General features: G+C 75.8%; 1 protein-coding gene across 1 annotated transcript; it reads right to left on the bottom strand.

The window, feature by feature from the left end:
* Positions 1–5,398: 5,398 nt before the first annotated feature.
* Positions 5,399–9,949, bottom strand: CAPN15 (calpain 15). Its single transcript, XM_058285569.2, is given in 17 exon segments — positions 5,399–5,648; positions 5,650–5,756; positions 5,759–5,784; positions 5,850–5,890; positions 5,892–6,029; positions 6,422–6,436; positions 6,438–6,858; positions 6,946–7,107; positions 7,175–7,327; positions 7,399–7,524; positions 7,614–7,678; positions 7,680–7,838; positions 7,940–8,123; positions 8,194–8,402; positions 8,580–9,338; positions 9,340–9,900; positions 9,902–9,949. Coding segments are annotated over 17 exon segments (3,264 nt in total). The 5' UTR covers positions 9,932–9,949; the 3' UTR covers positions 5,399–5,540.
* Between the last annotated feature and the right edge of the window lie 649 nt (positions 9,950–10,598).

Here is a 10,598-nt window from a genome sequence, read left to right on the forward strand (position 1 = left end):
GACAGCTCGCCAAAAGCCTTGTGCCGGGACGAGAGGCTGGGCTGTCTGGCTTTGGGGTGTCCGCGCCCCGGGAGGGAACGGGGCTCCCACCCACCCTGGCCTTGGTGGTGGGTGTCGGTGGTGGCCCCCGAGATGGGGATGACAAATGGGTGTGTGGGCTCAGGCGACAGGGGCGGCTGCGCGGGGACCATCGATCACACAGGCCTGGGAGCCACACAGCTGTGCGCCCAATGCCCCGGACTGGCTCCCGAGAGCGGGCGCGGGGGCCTGCAGCCCGCCCCCACGCAGGAGCCGGCCCACAGCCGCCCACCTAGAGGGCCAAGACCACCCCCAGCCCGCCCGCTGTGTGGGACACCCCAGCGCGCCCGGTGCCGGCGCAGGGCCCGGGACACCCCGACCGCCCTTGCGCAGCTGAGGCGCGCACCCCGGAGTCTGAGCGGCGGGACAACCCCGAGCTCCCGCCTTTCCCTGGAGGGCCGGTCCCGGCCGGGGACCCCTGAGCTCTCCGGGCGGGGTGAGGGCTCCTTGGATGGACCCGGCTCCCTCCCTCCCGCAGGGGCGGGGCTGCGCGCGCAGACTGCCCGCGGGACCCCGAGCCCCTCCGCGCCCTCCGCGCCCTCCGCCCCCGGCCCGCGCCCGCAGCCCCCGGCCCGGCTCCGGCGCGCAAACTTCGGCCCGGCGAGCGCCCGCCTCGGTCTTCGGGCCGGGGACACCCCCACTTCCCGGCTCTTCCCCGCCCGCCGCCCCGCTGCCCCTCCGCCGGCGCCGCCGCGACCCCCTATCCCGAGGACCGCGGGGGACACTGAGGCCCGGCGCCGGCGGCGGGACCCCGCGGTCACTCACGCGGCACGACTCCCGGAGCCTCCGCCGCGAGTCGCGCCCCCCGACGCCGACTCGCGCCCCCCGAAGTTGGCGGCGGCGGCGGCTGCGCGTGCGCCGGGCTGGGGGGCGGCTCCCCCCCGCGCCCCCTCCGCGAGCCGTCGCGCCCCTCCGCGCACTCACCTTCTCTCGCGCCGGGGCCCCGCTCAGCGCGCCCGCCGCGGCTCCCGGGTGGCGCGTGGCCGGCGGTGGCACCGGCCGGGGCGGGAGTGGCGGCGCAGGTGTGCGGCCAAGCGAGGGGCGCCCCGCGCGGCCCCGCCCCCGCCGCCCGCGGGGTGCCGCGGGGTGCGCAGGGCGCCGCGGCCCCGGGTCCCCGCGCGGCGCTGGCCGGCAGCCGGCAGGTCCCGCCCCGGCCCGACAGCCGCGGGGGCGCCCCTCGCGCAGGCCCCGGGGCCGAGCCCAGGCCGGGGGGGCCCAGCCGGAGGCGGGAGCGGCGGGCGCCCGGAGTCCGGCGGCGGGATCCAGCTCCGGGCGCGGACGCCCCGGCTCGCGGCCAGCCCCGGGCTCCAGGCCCCACCGCGCTGCTCCCTCTTCTGGAACCAGAGGCCGCGCGGACTTGCCCCCCCACCCCGCGAGGGCCCCCGGCAGGAGGCCTCGCCCGCACCGCCCCAGGCCTCACCGACTTCCCTCTGGGCGACCCCCGGGGGGCGTGGGAGGTGGAGCGGGAAGGACTGGGAGGCCCCTGGCCTCTCCGCGACGCCTCCCCCAACGCCGTGCCTGCAGTGGCCCCCGGGGGCCAGGCTGCCCCACCCGTCGCGGCTCCTTCCCAGCCGGTCCTGAGCCTGGCGCGGCCGCAGAAGCCCGAAGTCCACCTCTCCTGCCTTTGGGGGTGGCGCTGGGGGTGGAGGCGTCCCTCAGGCCCAAGGTCCCAGACGGCCGCGGGGGAGGGCGGGGAGGGCGCCGCACACCCCCATGCCAGCCCCACGTGGCCCCTGGGACCCCGCTGCTCAGGCTGAGGGAATGGAGCACCGTGGGGAGGGAGGCGGCTCGGCAGGGGCTCTGGGTGGCTGCCTCGAGGTGGCAGCCGCTCGGCCCTGCACCCCAACCTCGGGGTTCTTGTCCGGCCGCCCCTGCCGCTGCCTCAGCACCCACCTGTGCAGGAGACCAGGTCCCTTGGTCCTGGGGCTCGCCCTGCGTGGGGGTGCGACCGGAGTGCCCCCGTCTCCCACTTCCCTCCCCCCCAGGAAAGGAGCCCCATGGGTGGGGGCTCGAGGGGTGCCGGGTCTGTGGGGACCGCCGTGGGTGGGCTGGGGGCTGCTGTGGGAGCACAGCGTGCCAGCTCCTCTGCCCGCCCGCCCGGCCCTGCTGTCCAGCAGACCATGCAGGTGGCCCTGGCTGGGGGGCACCGGGCAGCCTCCGTGCCAGCAGCTCCACCAGCACCTTCTGCACACGGACCCCCGATGGCGCCGCCCGCCCGGCGGGACCCCCTCCCCACGGGCTGACAGGTCGCGGTCTCAGCTGCTCTAGCCCAGGCTGGCCGTCCCCTGCCTCACTGCCCACCCGAGGCCACTGTCCGGGAGAGGCAGGTGGGGATGGGTGGGGAGCCCCGATGGTGCAGACCCCACCCGGGGAGGCGCCCTGTCTCAGCAGAGGGGACCGCAGCCCAGGGGACCAAGGACTCCTGGGGGGGCAGGGCAGGACTTGGCCCTGCTGGGGAAAGCCCAGGGGGCTGCCCGAGGGGGTGCTCAGATGTGGGGCCAGAGGAGGCCAGGTGGGGGGGTGCGGTCGGCCGAGCTTGCAAGGGGCCCTAGTGCGGTGCAGCGTGCGCCCGTCCCAGCGCCATGGCCGGGCCCGTCCTGCGCCCCTGCCCTCCACCTGCACCCCTCAGCACCTGTGCCATGTGGCTGGCGCATGTGTGCTCAGGCTGCGCCCCACTTCCTGCCAGGGGCAGCCCGCTGGACGCCCACAGGTCAGCGAGATCGGGGCCCCTGGCCTGGCCCACAGCCGGGTGGCGAGAGGTTTGTTCTCTGGGCGCTTCCGGGCCCCGTCGGGGCTGCTGGCCTGGCCTGCTCTCCCCCGCCAGCCTCTGGGGGTGTTCTGGTGTGGGGGCAGGGACCGTGGGCCCCTCAGCCTCTGCCACAGCCAGCCCCCACCAGCCCCTGCCCCCTCCTTGAGCCTGAGTCCCCTGGGTGTGGGGTACAGAGCCAGCACTGGGGTGTAGGGGCTGGGCCGCCACAGGTGTCCGTGCTGCAGCCCCTGGGGCCCTGGATGGGGTCGGTGCTGCCCTCGTTGACCCAGGGGGGCTCAGTCGCCCCCAGGGCACAGGAGGCCTGGCAAAGTGCTGCCGCCTCTGCCCAGCGAGACAGCCGCAGGGACCCACAAGCTGGGCTCGCATTGGGGTCACCCCAGCTGAGGAGCAGACCCACGGCTTGGCCGAAGCGGGAAGGGTCACGCCTGGGGGTCTTGGGAGCCACAGCAGGCATCACACCGAGCGGAGAGGGCAGCGGGGAGACGTGTGGACAGGCGCAGGGCCTGAGCGCAGGCAGGAGGCCGGGCGGGGCGGCGGTCCAGCCCTTGCCCCCCGCCCCACCCCGTCCCGGTGGCTACAGCACAGGCAGGCTCTGCCTGCACCCCGGGGGCCCTCCTCTGCAGTGGCCGTCCTCAGCTGCCCTGCCCGCCCCGCCCTGGCCCTACCCATAAGCCCACTGGGCGGCTCCAGATCAAGGCCCCCTGCCCGCACCCTGCAGTGGGGTCCGAGTGTCCTGTCCGTGAGCAGGTGGGGAGGGGGGTGGCCAAACAGTAGTGAGCTCCCCAATCATGGAGGCATGTGAGCTGGAGCAGGGGGCTGCACAAGCCGCCAGGGTGCTGAGCGGGCCAGGCGGGGATGGCCTGGCCCCCCGGTCCTGTGCAGGGCCTGGGGCAGCAGCTACCAATATGCTCACAGAGCAGCCGCGCTGGCCCCCGGCGGCCTTCCTGGGCCTGTCACAGCCGATTTTTTCCCCGCCTGAGTGGCAGGCTGGCCGGTGGGGGCGTGTGGGGGCGCAGGGGAGCTGTGCGACCCCCCAGCACTGGGACCTGCCGCCGAGGCTGGCCCCCGGAGCCTGTGCGCCCGTGCGGCGGCCGGCGGGTGGGCCGAGGCGCATGGGGCCTGGGGGCGGCCCTGTTGGCGGCGCCCCCGGCTGAGCGGGGGAGGCTGCGCGGCCACGGCTAATTTGTACGCTAAGTGCTTGTGACAGGGACTCGCCAGCCAGAAGCCGCGGCGGCCGCCGGGAAGGCCGCACCTGCACGCCCGTGGGCGTCTGGACAGGGCGGGTGGCGAGGGAGGCCTGGCCAAGGTGGGAGAAGGCCCCGGGGGAGCGAGGCGCACAGGGGGTGGGGGGTGCTGGCAGCACGAGGATGGAGCCCGGTGCCCCAGCTTGGCATCTCCTCCTCTGTCTCCGCGACCCAGCATGGCAGAGGCACGGTGGCACCCGTGGGGACGAGCGACCCCTGCCCGAGCTCCCCTCCCGCGGCTTTCCTGGACCCACAGGGGCGGGGGCCGGCTGCAAGTGGCCGGGGGGCTTGACACCTGGGCTCCTGTGCTGGTGGCCACTGGCAGGCGTGGGTGCTGGGGGGCCCGGCGGGCGGGGCGCTGGGCTGCACTGTGGCAGCTCCGCCGCCTGCGGCCTGCCCTGAGCCAGCTGCCGGTGGCTTTAATTGAGCCTTCGCATTCGATGGACCGTTTGGTGACAAGCCTCCCACCCTCTGCCCTGAGAGTGGCCTGTGCACGTGCAGGGGCTCTGGGGCACTGGCGGGGTCCGCTGGGGCCTGAGCCCCCAGAATCGGGGGCAGGCAGCTCCCACGCGGCCCCCACGCCGCCTGCTGCTCCCGTCACCCCACTAGTGTGGGCAGGACGGTGGGCGTGCGCCCTCACGGAAAAGCCCAGCAGACCAAGGCCTGCCCACCCACCCACGCAGCCCGGAGGCCCAGCCTGCTGGGCACACACCGCCCCTGCCCGCCCCAGCGCCTGCCGCCCGGCGAGGGGCCCGAGTCCCCGAGAGGACCGAGGGGGACACAGAGCCATACAAAAGGAAACCTTTATTTGGTCCATCGGAGCCTGGTCCAGGAGCCGCCCTCGAGACCCCAGCTGTGCGGGGCGGAACCGGCGTTGATAAAATAGCCTCTGTCATTAGAGCCGGCGTATTTACAGGGTTAAAAACATTCACAGCTCGGGGCGGAATGGCGAAATAAAAAGGAGACCCAAGGCTGGAGGAGCCGCGATTCTCGAGGCATAAAAAACCCCACGCGCCAGGACAGGCGGGCCGTGGTCCCGGGCTCGGCTGAGGCGGGGAGCAGCAGGCTGGGCCGCGGGGACCGCGGGAGCCCCCGCCCCGCGCATGGCTTCTGTCCTGGGCAGCGCCCCGGGATTTGCATAGTGTCGCCAGGGGTGGGGGCAGCCGAGAAGCCCCCCACCCCGCGGTCACCTGAACCTGCCCCTGGGACGCGCACGCCGCGCCGCTGGGGCACGGGGGCTCCTGGCGGCCGGGGCCGGCGTTTGGTTTAGTGGACCGAGCCCTGCTGCGCCCGCCTGGCTCTGCTGCGCCCGCCTGGCGCCCCACGGCTGCCCAGCCCCCCGGCTCGGGGCGGGTTCGAGGTATTTTGCTTCCAGCCCGGAGGCCGCGGCAGGCGGCGCTCGCGGGCTGGGTCCTGAGATTGTGGCCGGCGTCCGGGCGGGCTCCCTCCTAAAGTGCGTGTGGCGCGGCCGGTCGTGCCCTCCCCGTCCCGGGGAGCGGGCCGCGATGGCGGGTCACAGGGGCCGGGGGCCCGTGCAGGCCGGCGACCGCGGGCGTTGAGCGGGGGGCAGTGGGTGCCCTTGGCGGACGTCCAGTCGCTCAGCGGGGCCTGGGCGGCCTTGCGGTGGGCCAGGCGGTGCGTGATAGAGAAGCCGGCGTTGCCTCCAGCTGCGACAGGATCACCAGGACCTGCCTGGGGGAGGGGGCTGGTGAGGGGCCGGGAGGGGGGCGGGGCGGGCGAGGCCGGGCGGGGCGCACCTGTGCAGCGGGGGCACGCTGTCCTGCGTGCGCAGGCTGCCCGCGCGTGGACACGACGTTGAAGCTGTCGGTGCAGTCGCACTGCACATGCAGGAAGGCGCGGGGGTGCCGGTTCTCCACCACCACGATGAGCCCCGCCCAGCCGTGCGTCAGGTAGTAGCAGGTCATGCCCTCGCGGCCCTGCGCGGGGGGCGCGGTGAGCAGGGCCAGGCCACCTGGCCCACCCCGCGGCCACCTATCCTACCTCGAGCCGCTCGTCCCGGCCCCCACACCCCCCGCCCCTACCTCGAGCTGCTCGTCCCGGCCCCCACACCCCCCGCCCCTACCTCGAGCTGCTCGCCCTGGCCCCCACACCCCCTGCCCCTACCTCGAGCCGCTCGTCCTGGCCCCCACACCCCCCGCCCCTACCTCGAGCTGCTCGTCCCGGCCCCCACCCCCACCCGCCCCTACCTCGAGCCGCTCGCCCTGGCCCACCCCCCCCCGCCCCTACCTCGAGCCGCTCGCCCTGGCCCCCACACCCCCCGCCCCTACCTCGAGCCGCTCGCCCTGGCCCCCACACCCCCCGCCCCTACCTCGTGCCGCTCGCCCCCGGCTCTCCGTCAGCAGGATGATGGCGTCGGCCAGCGTGGTCGGCTGTGCCTCCAGCGGCTCCACCATGACCAAGCGAGAGCTGTAGACAGCCAGCACGTGGCCAGGCGGGGCCACCGAGGGGCCGGAGGCTGCAGGCAGGGGCGAGTGAGGGGGTGCGGGCACTGCCGCCCGGCCGGGCCCCCCGCGGTCCGGGCGCTCACCCTGCGCGGGCGGGCCAGCGCCCCAGTGGTTGAAGGCGCAGCACACGACCGCGTACTCGCCGGGCTCCAGCATCACATCGCAGCTGACGAACTTCTTGACGGCGCGCTTGCTGTGCGCCAGGAGGCGGCCCAGGCGGAGGCGGCCGGCGCCGCCCAGGGCAGCGCGGAACACCAGGATGCACAGGTCCAGCAGGTGGCCGTCGCCCACGTCCGAGCGCCTGCGGGCACACAGGTCGGGGCTCGCACGGGGCGCGCAGTGGCGCTCCCAGCCCCCGCCAGTGCGGCGCGCCGCCCGGCAAGCCCACCTGCTGCCCTCCTGGAAGAGCGCAAACTCGAGGGAGGCGCGCTCCAGCACGGTGAGCGCGGTGACACCCACGGGCCCGCTGGCCGAGCGGGGGAAGGCGCCCGGCACCCGCACCTCCTGCCAGTCCGCGTGCACCTTGCAGACGTCCACGGAGTCGAAGTACCTGCGGCCAGCACGCGCCCGTCACCCTGGGCCGCCCCGCCCGCCCCCGCCCCCGCACGCCGCCGCACCTGATGAAGTCGCTGTACTCCATCCAGAAGACGCCCTCGCTGCTGCCGTGCGGCAGGAGCTCGCCGCGCAGGTGCACCGGCCAGTGCGGCCATGCGTCGGACCAGCTGCCGTTCCAGGAGAAGCGGCCCCACGGGTTCCGGAGCCGAAGGAGCCTGCGGACCAAGGGCTGAGGCACAGCCGCCCCCGCGGCCCCAGACACCCTGTCCCCAGCTGGCTGGCCTACCTGCAGCCCTGGACATCGCGCACGTCCAGGATGGAGTAGGCGTGGCGAGGGCGCAGGCCCAGGCTCTCGTAGGCCGCGTCGTCCACCTTCATGTTGCCGCCCCCGCAGGAGGCGCCCATGAGGAAGCTGCGCGGGAGGCCGGGCTCAGGTGGTACCGAGGCGGGACGGCCCGCGGCCCGCGCCCGCCGACCCCAGCCCAGGGTGCCGCCCCTCACCCGGCCTCCTTGGAGCTCAGCATCGTGGCCCAGATGAGGTCGGCGTCCACGGGCTCCTCGCGGGGGGTTGGTGGAGCTGACCTGTAGCACGAGGCTCTCGCAGGGCGCGCCCGTGAGCGTGGCCAGGCCCTCGATGGCCCGCCCGGCCTGCAGGGCGAAGTACGAGCCGTGCAGCTTGGCCAGCGCCTTCTCGATGAGCGCCACCCAGAGCTGCTTGCGCTGCGCCTGCAGGCAGGCAGCCGGAGCTGTGGGCTGGGCAGGGGCCAAGGCTGCCCGCCGTGCCCGCCGCACCCGGCCCGCCCCGCCGCGCCGGCCCGCCCGCCGACCTGGGAGAAGAGCAGGAAGCCGGCCTCGTCGCAGGGCAGCATGTCGTCCACCAGCACTGTCGTCCAGGTGCCGTCCTTGCACAGCCGCACCTGGTAGGCGCCCTCGGGGCACAGGCTGCGCGTCACCAGCACCCGCTCCACCAGGTCGGGGCGCTCGGCCAGCACGGCCAGCGCGCTCAGGAACCTGCGGCCAGGAGGCCTCAGCGGGGCCCGCGCCGCCCCCCGCGGCCCCCCCGCCCCGGCGCGGCGCTCACCAGCAGTTGCCCAGGAGCCCCTGCAGGATGTCCGAGGGCCGCAGGGTCCTGAACACGGACCACTGCACGCCGCGGTCCCGCAGCAGGGAGCAGTTGATCTCGTGGGGCCGCAGCCACTGCTTCACGCGCTGCTGCACGCTGTCCCCCTCGGGGAAGCCCACCGAGCGCGGCCCAGGCGGGAAGCTGTCGTCCACGAAGTTCACGCTGTTCTGCGGGGCCAGAGTCACATGCTGAGCCGGGCCCGCCCGACTCGGTTTTCCCAAGAGCCCGCTGGGGTGCCAGGAGCTGCGGCGGGCAGGGCTGGCCGGCCCCCACGGTTGGGGAGGGAGACCGAGTGCGCGACGCTGGCGGCCTCCCACCTGGGGGCCGAGGCGCGGGTCGCGCACCTGCTGGCAGAAGGCCACGATGCTCTCCCACAGTGCCTTGGCCTCGCCCTCGTCCGTCTGCCGCCGCTTCTCCACGTGCACGCTCTCCCGGCGCCGCAGGGGCGTGGCGTCCCGGCGCGGGCCCCCCGGCAGCTGGGGGCTGTGGCAGGCGGCGCAGTGCCCGGCGCGGGGCTCGTTGAGCAGGGTGCAGGCCGGGCAGGCCCACTGGCCGGGGGCCTCAGGCAGCGCGGCCGGGAAGGGGCCGGCAGCCTTGCAGGCCGAGGGGCCCCGACCGCAGGCACCCGCGCCGGGCCCCGACTTGTCGGCGCCGCAGTCGGGGCAGCGGGAGGCTGCCTGGCCACGCTCCTGGAAGCCGTGCAGCTTGCAGCAGCCACAGGCTGCGCAGCGGGCGGCCGCCGTGGGGTTCCGCAGCGAGCATCTGGCGCACGGCCAGCTGGTGAAGTCGGGGCTGGAGGGGCTGGCGGGCGTGTAGCGGACGGAGTCGCCGGCCAGGGCGATGAGCTCGCCGCCCTCGCCGGGCGCGGGGCCCTCCGCGGCCACCTCCTCCTCCAGCGTGCCCAGCCGCTGGCCCGTCAGCAGCTCGGCCAGGCGGGAGGGCGCGGCCGCGGCCCAGCCTGGGCCCTGGGGGGACCCCTTGGGGCCGGGCACAGGCTGCGTGGTCTCGGGCACCGGTGGCGGCAGCGGGGGTGGGACCTCGCGCCGGCTGCGGGGCACGGGGTGGTTCTGGGGGGCTGGCGAGAAGGGGTTACAGGGCGGCCCCCCGCGGGGGCTCCTGGTCGGCGGCGGGCGGGTCGGCCTCGGCCCCCTCCCCGGGTGGGCCCGGCGTGGCGTGGAAGCCGGCGGGGGCCACGACCTCGGGGACCACCAGTGCCTCCGGGGGGATCCTGGGCAGGGAGAGCCTGCGGGGGCCGCCACAGGCGGAGCAGGAGCCGGCCACTGGCGTGTTGTGCAGCGTGCAGCGCGGGCAGGCCCAGCCACGCCCCGGCTCCGCCGCCACCTCAGGGTGCGCGCCCGCTGGCTCCGCGGCCCCCGGGCCCGCCTCCCCCGGGCAGCCGCCCCTGGGCTCTGCCAGGGCAGGGGGCGTTGGCGGCAGGACCCCACCGAGGCCGGGCGGCAGGGCGCGGCCGGCTGCGGGGTCGGGGGCGAAGCCGCACGCCTCGCAGGCCTCCTTGCCCAGGAAGTTGCGGAAGGTGCAGCGGATGCAGGGCCATTTCTGCTCCTCCACGCTCAGGCGCAGGATGCGGTCGAGGTCGGGCCTCCGGCGGGGTGCCTCGCAGATGGCGCAATGGCGCTGGCCGGCCAGGTTCAGGAAGGTGCAGCGGGGCGCAGGCCCACCCCCCATCCGCGGCCATCGGCCCGGGCGCGAGCGTGCGGCTGCAAGGGAGGGGTGAGGGCGGCGTCAGCACAGCGTGCGGCGTCCCCGGGGACCAGCCGAGCCCCGAGCAGGGGCCCCGGGGTGCGCAGCAGGGCCCCCGGCAGCCCCTCGACCCGGGCCCCGCATGCTGAGCGGGCGCGGGCCGTGCACCCTGGAGCAGCCTGCAGGGCCACCGCGGCTCCTCCGAGCAGGAGATCGGGAGTTTCCAGGAGCTGCCCGGGCTGCGGCACTCTCCAGCCCAGATCCTCAGTTCAGGGAGTCCCTCGCAGAGAGGCGGAGGGAGAGCAAGGCAGGAGCCCCGGGGCACGGCGCGGCGGGCATGGGGCGGCCCTGGCCCAGCGCGGTGCTGGGCGGGTGTCCGCTGCCCCACCCGGCAGGTCGGGCAGCTGTGGCCACGCAGCTAGCCTGGGCGCGCAGAGACCACGTCTGCCAGAAACCACCCAGCAACTCCCGCCCCCCGCGCAGGCACCCGCGCCCCCCGCGCCGTGCTGGCGGCTCTGTGAGCAGTCTCAGGCGAGCCTGGCGGCACCCAGGCAAGCGGGGGCTGAAACCCGAGGCCACCCCTGCCCCGAGCCCCAGGAGCCGGGTGGGGGTGCAGCGGGGTGAGGCGTGGGGGCTGCCGAGCCCACTGAGACGGGCCCCCA

Source organism: Dasypus novemcinctus, chromosome 23, assembly GCF_030445035.2.
Source record: "Dasypus novemcinctus isolate mDasNov1 chromosome 23, mDasNov1.1.hap2, whole genome shotgun sequence".
NCBI lineage: Eukaryota > Metazoa > Chordata > Mammalia > Cingulata > Dasypodidae > Dasypus > Dasypus novemcinctus.